Raw genomic sequence first — 17311 nt, 5'->3', positions numbered from 1 at the left:
AAAATGGTATTTATAAAATTCAATAAATATATATCAAAATTCAAATGTGCCTTTGAATTTTTCTTAAAAATTGTCACGAACTTTCTGGACAACCTAATATATACACAAAACTTGAAATAAATATATCTAATAATTCTCTAAAAATAAAATTCCAATACTATTCAACTTTTAGGATCGAGAACTAGACCGCTAATGTACAATTTTAACAACGTCTATAATTTACACTTGAAAAATTTGTTTCCCAATACATCAAAGATATATGACCATCTTATAGATGTCGATAGCTGCATTTTATATCTATTTTTTTCAATACGTTTCGATAATCTTTTTCTCGAGTTGTTTACGAACTGTACCCCAGTAACGTGAAAGTATTTGAAAGTAAAATGTCTAGCTGTGCTAAAAGAAATTCATAAAGTCGTGTCTACTGTTTTGAATGTCCAGTCGTACATGCACATTAAGATTCAGCTAGAAGAATGCTGACAACACGCCACAACATTTGCATGGTAGTGATATACACGGAATAATATGGTACAAGGTTCTCCTATAATCGAGTCCGCGGGTGTATTACCCTGTCTGGAGAATTGTTTGTCGCTTGGACGTCGTTTCACCTCTTTTTTCCTTTTTTCCTTTAGACTTAACTGTCTATCCCCCTCGTTTTCATGATTGAGAGACGTAATCGCGACGACAGAGTCGCCTTGTGACTTTATTTTAGCGATTATTCCATCGCGTCCCTTGTTTCTCGCATTCCCTTCGTCGCAGCAATTGAACTGTCGCGTTTCTTATCAAATCATGCTCGCGAATATGCGCTGGTTTCGTCAGAAAATTGCTCTGTAACGAAATTCAAACTCTAAACACGTTAGACCAACTCAGATTATGACAATCTCCAGGTCTGTATACGATTCGTATCACATTGGCCATCGATAGAAAAAATTGCATTGAATTCATTTGTAACATGTGTCAACATAAAATGGCAACATTGATTAAATAATTAAGAATGGAGTATTCAGACTTATCTCATTATTTCGTGGTAACTTAGGTTCTTGGATTTCTTCCCATAATTACTTAACATTTTGTTTACTCTTTATACAGAATATCAGTAGCTCTATGGTAACATTCAATCTGAATTTGTAACTTGCGTAAGTGATTCATTTCTAAACTAATGCGAATCGAGATCGCGTGCATTTTCGCGAAATGTAGACAAATCGATTATGAAGCTCTACGACAAAATTTACAAGACGCATTTTTTTCCTCGATAAAGTGATATTAAACACGGGAGAACGGTTCGAGGTCGTCAGCCCAGCTCTATAATTCGTTTCGTGGCGGACGCGTTGTCGCCGGTTAATGCGTTAGCAACGTGTTTACGCATTCTTCGACGTACCACCGCCATGATTCCTCGTAAGTCTTCCGCAAGGTCCTCCCCGAATATTTCAGGAACGGAGACGTAAAACACGACACGGAGAAGTTCTCAGCTCCTCATAGGTTCATAAAAATATTGCCTCCGAGAATCTGACGTTAACCGGTACTTCGCTATTTACAAATCAGAAATTTGGCGATTGAGATTTTTGTTAGGGGGATCTCTATTGGACACGTGGGTTCCAAAATTATTGCGGGTATTCGCTTATGTTTCGACAAGGCGAAACAAATTTTTCAAGTGTAAATTATAGACGTTGTTAAAATTGTACATTAGCGGTCTAGTTCTCGATCCTAAAAGTTGAATAGTATTGGAATTTTATTTTTAGAGAATTATTAGATATATTTATTTCAAGTTTTGTGTATATATTAGGTTGTCCAGAAAGTTCGTGTCGATTTTTAAGAAAAATTCAAAAACACGTTTGACTTTTAATACATATTTATTGAATTACATAGGTGCCATTTTGTTCCACAACCTCTCCACTTTTTAAGGGATGTATACATGTTATTTGTTTTCATGTTTACAACCACTTCGATATATTCAGACCTGTACCACCTACCAAAAATCGACATGGACTTTCCGGACAACCCAATATTTACTTATGATGTGGCAAAGTACAGATATTTTGTCGAATATAATTGCCCAATTTTGTTGAAGTTGTACGTGCATCAATCGTTTATTAAATTCTCAGTCATCAGAGGTATTAAACGATATTTGGGATTTTTCTCAAAAGTTTCTTAAAATAAATTTAAGAAACTGATTTAATTTTCGACGTTCAGCCTAAGCGAAATTAGGCCGATTTTTCGAACCTGTCTCGTAACCGTGACGTTTAAACACTCCGAAATTCCCCTCGTTCTGCCCTCGACCACCCATATTTACGAGCTCCTCTTCGAATCTGTATGACATCTGTTCTCAATGACGCAATTTTTTCAAATTCCTCGCGGCTTTGAACCATCTTCCGGAAACGCTTTCATTCCCGAAGTTCGAGAGGGTAGCCTTTGTGACTCACCAAACGCTCCGTGTGTTTCAGAAAATTAATTAAAACCGTCGGACACTTTTAGCACACATGTTTTTCTTGGTCGCTCTGCATCGTTAACTCTCTTGACTCTAAAATATTGGGACTTTGATGATCCTTTTTTTTTGCTAGCGAGAATAATTGGACGCGTCAATTTTTTAAATGTTTGTGTATGTCCTTTCATGTTTTGAGTAAGCATACGAATTTTTTTCAAGCATAAACGATTGGCCTTGTTGAAGTCGTTCTTAATATCGAAGAAATTAATATCACTACACTAAAAAACAGTAAACTCAACTACTGAATAGTAAACTTAGATTTCTACATTCCATTGAATATGATCTATAAATAATAAACAAACATAGAAAATGATAATTCAAATGTGAATATACCCTCGTTTCTTTTTAATTTTCTTTCCATGATTTCGAACTGTGTGAAATTGCGATTAGTTATTATCAAACACTACAATACGTGCAACTTCAATAGAGTCAATCATTTATGCTCGACGGAATTCCTATGCTTTGACAAGACATAAGAGAATATACACGAGAAGGGAAACGAATAATTTTTGATCCAGGAACTAGATCAGCGTTTGAGCACGAGTGTTCGTTATTAGGGATGAATAATGCAACCAGCGCGTCGGAACAATGTATGCATATTCCTCGGTGTTTCCTATAACGGAATTCGTGTATTCGGAACACCAGCAATTACCAGGCGCACAAAGCCCCGTATGGCGTGCATGAAACGCCGCGCGCCATAGAGAGGAGCCTAATGGTACCTTTGTTTTTTTCGTCGCTTGTACCGTGTGGCCACGCGCGAGTCGCTAATAAACTAAACAACAATGTCGACGTCGCGACCCGCGGCTTCCAACGCTCTTTATAACTTTCTTGGTCACTGAACCGTGCGATAGTGGGCGTAATTAAATTTTCGAGCGTTGATGGCTCTTATTACGAGCAGCGTTGTTTACTAGCGATGGGAACAAGTATCTTACAAGTATTACTTGGTTATAGAGAGCCGACCCGTAGTCTTAGATTAACTAATATTGTTTGTTAATTATCGATTGTAATTCCTATTAGCAAATTAACAATTATCATTTTTCTTCACGATTTCTCGTTAGCATAGCTGCACTCTGTTCTATAATAGATCTTGGCTTCATAAGCATCCCGTCATGTTTCCTTTACGATCATTCGTTCCTAATTCAAATTTTTTAAGAGAAAATAAAAGGAAAATGTAGTTTAAAGTAGTAACATTATAAGTTGTTAAACAAGGCTCATTTTCTGATGCATCGATAAGAAATTACTTAATGGGTCAAAAATAAGTTCATAGATAAGGTTCGTCGATTAGATTGGCCAGTGCTTTATCCCAATCGAGTCTATTGGGTTCCAGCGCTATCGCCTCGTTACGTAACGGGTGTCCGCGAATTAGATTGGACGATAAACGCGGCGGATGATGGCTGGGAGATCCCCGGGTAATCCAGTCGTCACTTCGTTAACACGTGCGCGGAGTCGAGTGAGATTTTCACGCGCACGCCCACGCAACCGGACACCACGCTATTCTGGGCGTCTAATCTTGTTTGTCCCGCACGCGAGTTTCTTTTGGTGGCCAGTGGTTGTCGCCCATCTCGTAATTTCTTTAATCCCTCGTATCATCAACCTGTTAATCTTTAAAGACGAACGGAACCGCCATTTGTATTCGTCCGTGCCTTCTCATACTTCAAAAAATTGTTATTTTCTCTTTCGAAGAACTATATATATTTAATCTTACAATAATATTTGTACGAGTAGATACAGATCGTGTCATACCTGCATTTGCCGCGGAGCAAGGTACACTAAATTGTTTTTGCTTACGTTTTACTGCCTATTGGCGTTTATGATCGAGAAATTGCGCAGTCTGTGAGGTAGTCTGTTCACTCTTCGACTGTAAACATTGAGAGACAGTTTCCTTTTTAGCGAGAACGATTGAGTATATAAATCTCTAATTTTATGTGCGTATCTATCTATGTTTTGGCAAAGCGGAGGACTCTTTTCAAGTATAAATAATTTATTTTGTCCAAGTCAACAATGGTGGGGATTAATTTGCCCGAGATTAAAGGGTGGGGGAACGCGTACTCTCGAAGACATTAGAATAGCGTGGAAGCTAGACCAGACCACAGTGGCGCGATTATAATTAGAGGATTACACGTTGTTGACGGCTCGACGCTGCGTTCCGCGGCGTCGCTATTTATATTGCAGCTTTAGCGGACAGTTTTTCAATTGGTCGGTCCACGCGACACATAGTGTAACCTTTTACGCGAAATTAGAATCTGAGACTGTTGTTTCTCATCACTTTTGGCAGTGTCGTTATAAGGCGGTAAGAGTAGCAATTTTTAGAGGGCACACGCAATTTTGGCGTTCAAGTTGCAAAATAATGGTTCGTGTTTTTCGTATCTTCGGTAGTAATCAGCAGCACCGCTTTGAAGTTCGGTCAACGGGTATTGAACTCCTTCACTCTGCCACTCACTCGAGCTGAGGAAACAAACAGATTAGAACAGGTAGAATCTTGATTACTGCAGGAGGAGCTCGTTTATCGCTTGGAATTTACAAACGGTTGTAAAGCAACAAGTAAGGATGAGGATAGTGGAGTGCAATTATCCTGTGAAGGCTACTCACTGAAATGGTTACTTTAATTATTACAAGGGCTTCGATTATTAACCTTTTGCACTCGAGAGGTGATTCTCAGTCACCATTTGGTTTCACGCAAGAAATCTATCAGCAATAATGTTCCTTTAGGTTTAATTCCTTTGGAACTCGAAGTGTCAATAAAATGATTGTCGGTGAGGTAAAGGTGACCTGATACTCAAATTCTCGATAGCTCAACATTCGTGGCAATAGAATGCTAAGAAAACATCTTGTGCTGGTAAATACCAGAAAAAAGGCCTCGAGTGCAACGGGTTAAAGAAACCTCGATTGTTGCACAAATGTAGCTCCTTTCCTGCAGTAATCGAGGTTTACTCTACCTCTATCACAAATTTACCCAAAAAAATACTTACAGTACGTTCTTCAAAAATTTCAGAGCAAGTCGACGAATCCTTGAGCACTATAATTTCGTTTCAAAGAAGAGGTCTGCATAGAGATGTACGAGTGATGGGGATGACGCATAGATGTGTGGCAACGGAGAGTCGTTAGCGAGGATCACCCGGGTGGTCAGGTTGCATTTAGGTTTCCGATAAGGTTTCAACGTCGTCATTAGTTACCTTCGAGTTCTCGTATCTCGAAAAAGAGGTCGGAAACTGCTCGGCACGGGGAGGCATTTAGGCGACCGATAGTAGTCGGTCGCGTTATCAGAATTTTCGAAAGTCGAGAGACGCTTCCATCGCTTCCTGACTCTGAGGTTTAATGACGCCTCGGAGCCGTGGAGAGCTTGGGTGTTATTTCAGCCAACACGAGGAGTGTCTTGTGTTCCAGTCTGTAATTAAGCTGGGACCGAGGAACGATCTCCTGGATCCCCTGGATAATTCATCATCTCTGATCTCGAGGTCAAATTTCTGTGTCGTATGAAACTCTTCTGACACGGCGGGGCACGATGATTAATTGCAGAGTGAAAGTATCGAAGGTACTAAGTGGCAAATAAGCGTCTTTTAATTATGAGAAGAGGAAACGTTTTATAGTTTGGACTTGATTCTTACTTGTGGGAAATGCAATAAGCTAATGCTTTGTGTTAGAAACAAGAAAACTCATTGGTTTTTTGTTGAATATGATGTATGTATATTTTTGGAGTATCGCGTAGAACATAGCAAGACAATTCTTCTAGTCTATATATATTTTCAAAACGTTTAACAGGAATATATCTTTGTCTAGTATTATACATATATTTAATTTACTACAAGCAACTAAGTCATTAATTTGCTCAGATTTAGTCTACCAATATTTTATTTTTGCACTCAGTTTCTTTGATACTCAGTTTCTTTTGTTTAAAAGGAATATATCTTTGTCTGGCATTATATATTTAATTTACGACAAGCAACTAAGTCATTAATTTGCTCAGATTTAGTCTATCGGTATTTTATTTTTGCACTCGGTTTCCTTAATACTTCGATTCTAAAATTGTCGAGAGATATTTAAAAAAAAAAGTGAATGCGAAGATCCGAAGAGATTTTGAAATTAGCTCCCACCGAAGAAAGGAATTCGAGCTTCTTATTTAAAAGCTCCCCGTGGCTGAATTTAGAACTCACAAATCCTCGCGAAAGTATATAAATATAAACACGCCATTAAGTAAAATTAGAAACTCCGTGTTCCCTAAACCGAAACTGTCACCGAACCCATTATTAGCGTCTCTCATCTGGCAAACGGTTCTGCTGTCAACACCTGCGCCTCGGTGCCCCAGATTGCTCTTTTCAAATTATTAATCGTGCACCTATATCCCTCCGGTTCCGTTTCAGCTTCAAACAATTCGAGAACTTGCAGTTGCTTAATTATTTCTTTTTCAATTTATCGTTACATCTTTGTTTTCATTGCTTAAATATTTCTAGCCTTTTGTAAGATCCTCGGATTCATTTTTCCTTTCTTAATTTATCTTTACATGTTTGTTTCCCGTGTTTGAAAATTTATTTCTCTTGCGTTGATATGCAGGTGTTCACAAATATTTGTAGAATTTTAATTATCTGTGAGAAAGTAGTCTTTTAAAGAGAAGTCTCATATTTTAGAATAAAAGATAGCAGTATATTATTCCGCGTATAGGCTGCTTTGATAAATTCGCTTTATTTTGCTTAGGGAAAACGATTAGTAGACAGTATGTTCTTTAAATAGCGTTGATCTTTTGGTTTCTGGGCAGTTCTTTCTTTTTTAATTTGTATTAAAGTCCCCCTTGAGGAGACAGTGACCAACGATACACTAAGCAACAATAGAATTTCCAAGTTATTTCATAAAAACAATAATTTAAAAGTAAGAAAAACATTTACGAACCGATACTATACCAGAATCATCGAAATCATCCACATGTTTAAAACCACAAATAAAAGGTAACAAATAAGATAACTTTCCGAATGACATGGAGCAAAGAATAGATGGTTCACAAAGTGAATCAAGAGAGCAATCGCCGCGTCCTCGTTGGTTTGGACGTAGTCGAACCCCCAGGGGGTGATGGATTTTTCTCAACGGAAGGAAAATTCCATACTCGATGGTACGAAGAAGGGAAAGTTCCGAGGGTACAGCAAAGTCGGGAGAAGGCTCGCCACGAAGTCTCTGAGCGGCAGGGCTCGGTGCCAGGGGTTTCTGCCAAAAGAAAAAGAGTTCTCGGAAGAGGAGGGCCTCTATCGCGTGCTGGCCACGGTTTTCAGGGGGCTTCACTGGGACAATCCTACGATATCTTGCCAAATCCCGCGTACGGGTTAATTGAGTAATACTTTTGTGGTCGATGACGCGATCGTCTATCTTTAATTTGCGAGCAGCTGATCGCCGGTAAACCACGTTTTACCTTCTTGACCCCTTCCACGTTTCTACGAACGCCCCGAGATTTAGATTCGCGAGGCTATCGGAGCCCTGGATTTCTCGCAGATGATACCGTTCGCGGCGGATGTGAACCGTGTCGAGCACGTTTCGCCAGCATTGCAGCTTTGGAGTGTCAGATTGTTACGTCCCAGCTTATCTGTGACTCTTTCTTGGGATCTTCGTCTTCAATTAAAGAGCTAAAGCTCACCTTAACTGTATTCGCTAACGGGAAAGAGCAATTCGGGATTGCAATGATTGTTTTCAAGGTTTAGCATTTAAATATATAAATAAATATGTATTGTTACAAAATAACGAGTTTATATTACAATATCGGTTTTGGGAAATCAAGTATACAATTATGTAGGCACGTTACCGCTTGTCGGTCTTACAGTTTGGTTGTACCAGCTATCTGTTGTGGTCCCAGGGCTGTGCTGTTGCAAGGATCTGTTTGTCGGCAACTATCACTCGCGACACGGGTCTCTACTAATTAACAACGGACTTTCCTCGGTAACGACGCGGCGCGCGTACGATTACTCTATCCGTGACTACAATAATTTAGTATTTGACGACCAAAGTGCGACGCTGAGTGCGTGTTCGATTGACGATAAAGGTTCGATGTGATCTTAACCGATTATACGTCGGACTTTCGTAGGTAACGACAACGCGTGAAGTTAACCTGTCCGCGACTACAAGATTTCGGTAATCACCACGATGAGAACGTACTGACAGCGGAATAAAAAAAGAGCGCCGTGGGGCGTGTCCATGGGTTTATATATTAGCTGATCCTCGCATGGCACGAGCAGCGTTCGAGAACCTTTGCTTCGGCATCCGTTGAAATCGGGAGGGGTCCCAAGTTCAGCGGATGTGCTGGCGTTGAGTGCTGACGCTTATTTCGCTGATTCGCAGATCGCACGATTCGGTTCCCGAGAAACGGTTTCTGATCTTAACTATTCGCAATGCGAGGTCGATGAAAAGGGACACCGGCAGGGCCGATGTAACAAGATAACGCGCTGATAGCGACGTCTGTTCCGTAGGTCTTGTCTACTTAACCTCGTCAGGGTCGAATTCTTTTCTACGAGTATAATATTATAATACGTGCACGGTTGTTTAGCAAATGGGTCGACGAAGAAACAAGATCTTGAGATTGAACGAGAAGGAATAAATGACTGACGTGTGTTGTTATTAAATGAATTTTCAGTATATCGTGCCAGAAATTCAACCTCAAGTTTATTTTTTAAATTTATTTAATTTCACGAATCATTTTTACTAATTTATTGTACAGAAATATTCCCTTGTGACGTGAAATTACAGAGTTCGGTTCAAAAAGCATCTCTTTAATTGATCAGCTGAACAAATCCAGAAACTGGGAGTGTATTCCAGATGAAGCTCGTTTGCCAGTGTCCATATGGATGACTCATTAGGGTCCTTTAATAATTTCCACATGTTGCGCGCCAGCAGTCGTTCGAAAATAATAGAAACAATCGATGATAAAAAGCCGATACGGTTCTAAAGTTTGAAGGCCACCAGGTACCGATACCTGAAGCCTGTCAGGTAGATGCGCTGGCCTCTTATCGTTGCTTATTTTCTCATTGTGAACACCTCTACAATAAAACGAAACCGTTTTTCGTGGCTCGCTCGAGCTCCGGACAAGATTTGTTCGAGAGTTGACATTGCTCGATTCTCCATCGTGTTACTAATTCGCTGTTTCCGGCAATCAGTGACGAACGAGTGGATGGGCAAACACACTCGAATAATCATAATGGCCGAGTCCCTAAGCGTGGGTCTTCTGTTTGTGTCGTAAAACCTGTCTCGGACTAGACGGATCGGTGTTCATGCTAGAGCGATTGGAACAGTAGCACCGTTTCGTAACACCCTCCTCGAGAACCAGTTGTAACTGGACTCCAACGAAAAATTTAGCGATAAATAAAAGGTGGTTACCCAATCGGAATCAATTAATTAAGTGGTCGTCTGTATATAGAATCCTGCGAAAAGCTCGGTATACTTTCTAATTGGTCTTGTTGATCAAAAATAAATTTCGGAATCACTCTTCAGCGGAAAATTTAGTAAATATATTGTTCAACGGTAATTGTAGGCGGAAAGGTACAGATGGTAATATTTTCCATCGATTTCGTCCATACAATTTTCTGATTGTAACCTCCATTAATTTGACCACCTTTATAGTTCATTTTTGTTTACACTGACTTCTGTGATATCTCTGCATTCTTCTTGGAATACAATTGATCGACCTTTTACCTTTCCAACGTATTCATAGTGAAGCCTATGAGATCCACATCAAGGTTTCGAATACACCGCAATTACATTAACCTTATTTAAAATAATATTAGCGAGCTTAACGTTACAGGTGATTTTATTTTGTTCGTATGAACATTACTCCATTTGAGCAACTGTAAACAACTATCGCAACACAATTATAAATTCACAGAAACAAGAGAAATATATTACATATACGCGTACGTATATTTAAAAAAGATATTGCCAATTATTGCAGTTATTGTTAGAACAACTGTTGCGGTTAAAAATGAAATCAATTGTCATCCTTCACATTCCAAACGCTATAAGCACTTGCTAGCGATCGTTATTTAACAAAAGCAGCGGAAAATTCCTGACCCGCGCCAGATATAGGGGCTTTGTTAATAACACCAGGTATACTAAGACTTTTGGGTAGCATTATACGCGGGTCGAGGGAGTGGTTCTCGTGAAACGTAAAGCTCGCACAGGCTGGCGTTCGTGAAACTTTTCCATTGACAAGATTAATGGCTGCCCGTAGTCGCCTGTAAGGTTTCGTCACACCAGTCCCTTTTGATATTCTTGATCGCGGGAGCCTCCGATACGCCGGGCTGGCTCGCGCGATCCTCCTTGCGTTGATAGATCAACGCGGACGCGAATCGATTACATATTCACCGCGCGGCGAAAGCTGCGTTCCTAGTGAAATGCCTTTCCCGTTTAATTTGTACGCATGGGTCGTCGACCCGTCACAAGGTCGGTAACTGGTCGCATTATTATTCCCATTGTGCTCGTACTCAAGCTGGATCGTGTCTCAATTAGGGTTAGAATTAGGGTCGAATATTAAATGATTAAAAACTGACGAAATTAACTGTATGGTGACTCTTGTGCTTGGTGTTTACAACATTTACAGTGGGTGTAGAAAGTATTCGTACACCGATCAATCTCTAAAAAAAACTGTGTAAAATTGTAATTTATTAACTTGTTTTTGATAAACAATGACATTCTACATATTCTCCGAAATCTATAGAATAGATAGATTACAAAAAAAAATAAAAAATAAAAAATAGCTATTTATGTAAGTTGCGAAATTAACAAGAAAAAAACAATTAATCGATAGAAATGTTGAACCAATAAGTATTCGTACAACTGTTTAAAAGTACTTTACTGGAAATTTGATGTTTTCTAATTCACACGGAGCAATAAATTAATGTGTTTACGTTACAAACTCTACTGTAAATGGTTCGTCATAAGAATCGTACAAATTATTGCTTCTATACTTTTACCCACTTTTCGCATTTTTTTTGTTAATTTCACAAATTATATTAACTAGTAAATGTTGTTTGGACTATATCTATCTTAGAGACTTCCGAGAATATGTAAAATAGCATTGATTACAAAAAAAGAAGTCAAGAAACTACAATTTCACACAAAAATTTTTTGGGAAATTGAACGGTGTACGAATACATTCTACATCCACTGTAAGTGTGAAATGTTCTAATATCTGATTATCGAGGCAATTTAATATTGGAATGCAGAATAAACTGTTCTAATATTGAATTATTGAAATATGCATGGCTTTCGAGTACCTATGGAATATTGTAATATTAAATTATTGAAATTTGTTGCATTCGGATGTATGTTCTGTTATCTATTCTAATATTAGGTTATTCGGTATTAGAATATAGAAATGAAATTATTACGACACTTGGTATTCGAGGACATGTAAAAGTTTTTAATATTTTATTGGTACTCATTGACACTTCAAATTTGATTAAAAACGGAAATATCTCGTATATTGCATAATTAACGTGTGCCCATAGCTACGTGTCTAGCACTATAGATACACTAGGAAGAATGTCAGAGTTTCAAGTTTTTTAAATAAAATGATAACAAATTTCATTTCTGAGCAATTTCTTTACAAGAAGATTTCTTCAAAATTTCTTCAAAATTTCTTTATAATTTCTACATAATTTTCCATCCGTACATGCATGTTCCAAATGTCTACATTGGGCATTAGAGAAATTAATCTTTACATACGACCATTATCCAAATTACCCAGCTAAGAGGAATATGAAACGAGGAAAAAACCTTTTACTCATCGCGCAGCTGTACGAAAATGAGTAGTCCCCCTTCGGAGCGAGAAGAAAAACGAACAAGCGTCGAAAGGGTGTCGGGAGACGACACGATGCAAGATCTAAGTTTAGAGGTCGCGCATCTGCGTTTCGGGAACATCGCGACGCCAGCACGTCTATCGGTTTCACGGCTTTATATCGTGAATCGAGTTTGGATGGACGAGCTGGCAAACTTCTCATATAGATAACAATTTCGTGTAATAAATCAAAGACTGCAAACCTCGATCATTCTTTCGTTCAATAGAAATTACTATCAAATTATAGATTATAAAACGAATTCACTGTAAAACTGTTTACCCTACTCGATAATTGTTAACTTATCTCGTATCGTTATAAATCCAATTTAGTACATACAATTTTAATTTCGTATTTATAAAATATAACTCAAGACAAACAAGTTTAAATTGTTTAGGACAATTGGTATTCGTAACAGTTCAAAATTCGTATTTTCTCGTTTTTTATAATCTTAAGATTGAAAGTTTACGTATTGAGACAGTAGGAAAAGTAGATGAAAGAAATTAAAAATGAAATAGTTGGATAAGGTTTAGTTTGTTGATTAAGATACAATGTCCTGCTAATTTATTTTTATGGAAGCAGGAATAACACAGGGAATTCTTTTATAATGGGGATTTTTCCATACGTCTGTGCATGTGGCGAAGAGCGTTATCGGTTTGTAAGATGCGTCTGACTCGCCTGACGTATGATGTAACGATAACACCTGATTTCGAGGATCGTTTCCCACCGACTCAATGTCAGTTCTTCTTTACCTCGTCATGACGCGGAACAAACGAGTACCAGTCATTTAATACGATTATGCGATTAGTGTTTACGGTCGTTACATCGATGTCGACACGCTAACATCGATGGCAAGACGTGTACTATCGATTATCTATCGAATGATTCAATGTACTCATTTTTAAAATGGAACAATTCAGAAGAAATAACATGCTACTCTATCGTTACAATTAAAATTTGATAATAGATTGACGACCCATTTTTCGGAAAGTTTTGAGTAGTTTTCATGTCGATTTCATGGTCATCAAATATAACTAAGTGACGGTTCTACGAGTCGCTGAAAAATCACGTCGCGCAGATACCAACTTTCTAATGTTGATATTCATAGCACTGGTGCTGCAGGTTTCGAGACACGAAGCGGAAACGCTATGAAACGTGAAAGCAATTAGAGGGGGAGCCTGTTAATTAGCCCTGATATCCCCGACACGCAGATGGGCACATGTCTTATCTAGATAAAAATATGAAATAACCAATAACATTTGAACAATTCGATATAAAAGAAAAAAAAATATAATTTGAATTATAAACTTATGTATCTACTTTTTGAAACGGGTTTATGTTACGTCACATGTTTATCTGCTTACACATTTAATTTCATGTTTATAGGCCATATAATTATACGCATACACATATAAATAAATACTTGTTTATACCGGTCAAATTGCTCTCTTTATATTTGTACGTACAAGCTTTCCTGTTGATAGTAATTTAACTCACTTTTGGAAAGAAAAATTATATTTCACATTTACTCGAATGAAACCATTATTTCAATGGAATAAACTTAGCGAATGAATTCATAAATAATGTTTTTATTCGTTATGTATCGATTATTTTATTCGATTTCATCTCTAAATTTTCATTTTCGAGGCTAACAAGACACCTCTGACCAATGTATCGTTTTTTTTTTGTTTACAGACGCATATCCTGTTGATGGATGCGTTCCTCCAGAACAACAGGCTGGATCATGTCTCGAGGGTGATGGCCTCGCATCCCTCGTACTTGGAACACTTCCTCCGTACCCAACATTTCATCCTCAGGGGCGACGGACCGCTTCCATACGACTACAGGCATCTCATTGCCATTATGGTGAGTGCTCGTCTGGTTTTTCTCTCGATCTAATTCGCCGCAATGGTTGCCAGTGTTTTTCCTGGACAGCGTGGCTGTACGAGGAAAATCTGTCAACGTGAATTGGGCAATTTACAATAGCAATAAGGGGAATTTATTTTCTCACTTCGATTCCATTAAATTACTTTGTCGACGAGCTGGTCAAACCCACTGTGTCTCCATTGCAGAAAATTATTCGATATACAAGAAACAAGCAATTGTGATATTATTTTAATATTATTTTTCAGTTTTGGTTGATCATTCGAGAATATCTTTCGTATCAGTGCAATATGACAATTTTATATCGTAAACAACAGAAGCTAGATGCAGTGAATTCGTTACTCTAAGATGCACATCGGTCTTTGTAGTCGCAAATATAATGGCGACGGGAAAATACAAAAGAAAATAAATATACATATTAGATTTGGAACTTTTATCAGTTCATTGGGAAGTTGCATTGAAGATAATTCCAAGTAATCTCTCAACTTAATTTAATAATACGTTAAACTAGCCCTGATGTAATCTTTAATACTCTTTATACGCGGTATTTTATTAAATTTGCTTGCAATTACGTAAGTTTTCTGAGTGAAGAATGAAAACAAAAGTTAATATTTTGCGATGCATGCGTAACAGCATGCGATGTAGTAAATGTATGACAAACTACTGTCGTAATCACCAACACATATAAATGCTTGCTCTATCTGACTTTGTTTACCAGACGCAGCTGTTTTTAGTTTTACTCCTCGTTTACGTATCCGATGGACGCTCTTGCTAACTATTTGCAAACGCTTTCGCAATTTCCTTAACGCGAATATACCTTCAGAAATTTCAAACGGCAATGTTTTTTGTCGTAGTTGCATTGTTAAAATTACTCCCACATTTTATAGGATATCGTGTACGAATGTTCTTGTTAGTGTAAAGTGATCGAACAAATATGCTTGCTTTTCAAATTTTAATGAAGTCTAATTTTATAGCGTCAACGAATAATTTAGCTCTAGTGTCTGTGTTTTGTTACTGTCGAAATCTACGATTCTTTCTTATTTTTTTATTTCTTTTTCGAGGCACGTGACAAACGATAGTACACGCGTGGGATCGAAGAATTTAGAGATTACGTTACCAGAGTGCGTGTTACTTATTGCGGGCCATCAGATACGACTGCTGAATGAAGTAGCTGGATACATTTATTGGTCTGGGGTGACGTCCTTCGAATAGATCGAATTATGCCAGTATGGAATAGAAACAATTTAAACAGTGATAACTCGCGGTGTTAATTAATGTGTAAAAAAAAAAACACAAGTCGAGATTATAATATAAATGCCAATTGGTATTATACCAATACCAATAGTAAATACGAATGCTAATACTCGTATTAATATTAATAGGATAATTTCTAGTTTGAATATTGTTTACATTTCTCACAATTGGTCTGAAAATATCGTATATAGAAGCATTGAAAAAGCAAAGCATTATAGAAGCAAAGAGGAAAAGAAGCACAACACAACACAGTATAGTATAGTAGCGGAATAATATAGTAGCAAGGTAGTTTAGAAGCAAAACAATATAAAATCAAGTCAGTACACAAGGAAAACAGTATAAAAGCAAAGCAGTATAACAGTCCAGTAGTATTATAAAAACAAAGCGATATAAAATCGAAGCACTGCACAAGCAAAACAGTAAGAGGCAAAGACACAAGTTAGTATGCATAAGATTAAGATCGATTCTTTTTCGACGGGAAAAAGATTGGCCTCCTCGGTCGTGACATCCAATCTGTTCGGGCACTCAGATATCATCGTTGGAGCGAAACGATCGACCGAAAACAGTTCGTCGAGCACGATAAAAAATGGATGAGCAGGTGGGATGCCGGGGCGGGGGGTGGGTGGGTGGGTGGAAGGGGAGTGGAGGGGAGGGGAGATGCGAACGTCGAAAGCAACGAGTTACTCGACAGTTGGGGAGGGAAGACGATTGGCAGTCGGTACACGGAGGAGCGTGATAAAGCGATAAGGTATCTGAAAAACAGCTTTTCTGCCGGTAAACAATCCCACCTGGTGCGCCCGTCTCGTGTCAGAGATCGTTCTCGCGATTCGCTGATCCTCTGCGTGCTTCTCGCGATCATAAGTCGACGTGAGAACTATGCGAAAGGTGTCCTATAGAAAGAGATGCACTTGGGTTTATGAAAACACGTACGAATACGTATACACCTAGCTTCCAAAAGTATCATAGTTGGTTCCATCTTCTAGATGCAACGATACTTTTTGTTTTAACTCTCCAAGATTAATAAAAATATGCATGAGAATTGTATCAACTATGAGAGAATGAAACATGTCAGATAAGAGTATTTTTAATTATAGAGGGAAAATGTTTTACTGAAATTGCTTTTATTTTATGCTTAATCTTTTTCTTTTTATTGGAGATGGCACGTGTAGCGTTTAATTGTGAAATAATCTTAATTTGATTAATTTTGGCACTTGGTTTCTTTGGTACTTTCACGTTAGAAGTGTGCAGTCTGTGTAAGGAATTGAAGCGAAATAATATAGTTCGTCGAGGATAGCGATAACGTCAGAGATATTGTACTATATTTCAAATTTTTACAGCCTATAGGAATGAATTTGTGATTAGATAGAGCACATTATCTTTTTTAACAAAAATTCACATTAAAGATATTTTATGTATACACGAGGCACTCCGTTCCGGCTTAATTGTCACAAAAACTTAACAAGATTAATTCAGAAACAAGAGAAAAAAAAAAGAATGGAAGGAATATTACTCGAAATTTGATAATTCATTATAAAAATGATTAAAACTGAAGTATCTAATATTTACACCAATTCAGCAAAGATACAAATTCTGATTTTCCTTGTTGGACGAATTCAGAAAATAATTTCGTTTCGGTGTTTCTCGACTTTCTCGGATTACTATACTTCCCAATGAAGTGGAAAGACACCTGCAATAACGTTTCGAATCCTCCTTCCTAAATTCGTTTCCAGAGGGACGAGGGACATTTTCCTCTCGCAGTTTGTATTTTCTATCCGTCCCAAAGGTTTTATCGTCGCTGGAATCGATTTAACCTATCGACTCCGGACCAGAGCTACAAAATTTCTCCAGGCGCGTGCACGATGAAGCTGAAAGCGTGTTTGCGAACTTTTCT

The 17311-nt window shown here is 38.0% G+C and overlaps 1 protein-coding gene across 2 annotated transcripts in view; it reads left to right on the top strand.

Annotated features, from left to right (window-relative positions):
• LOC128876298 (sestrin-1) overlaps positions 1-17311 on the top strand; it is a 254459-nt gene that overhangs the window by 221634 nt on the left and 15514 nt on the right. For both annotated transcript variants that reach the window (XM_054122534.1, XM_054122533.1), the window contains exon 8: positions 13978-14148. In XM_054122534.1, the coding sequence (XP_053978509.1) occupies positions 13978-14148 (171 nt within the window). The remainder of the gene's footprint in view (positions 1-13977; positions 14149-17311) is intronic.

The sequence above is a fragment of the Hylaeus volcanicus genome, chromosome 5 (assembly GCF_026283585.1).
Source record: "Hylaeus volcanicus isolate JK05 chromosome 5, UHH_iyHylVolc1.0_haploid, whole genome shotgun sequence".
Classification (NCBI taxonomy): domain Eukaryota; kingdom Metazoa; phylum Arthropoda; class Insecta; order Hymenoptera; family Colletidae; genus Hylaeus; species Hylaeus volcanicus.
The sequence above is the reverse complement of the archived record's forward strand: the minus strand, read 5'-3'. Positions and strand labels throughout refer to the sequence as shown.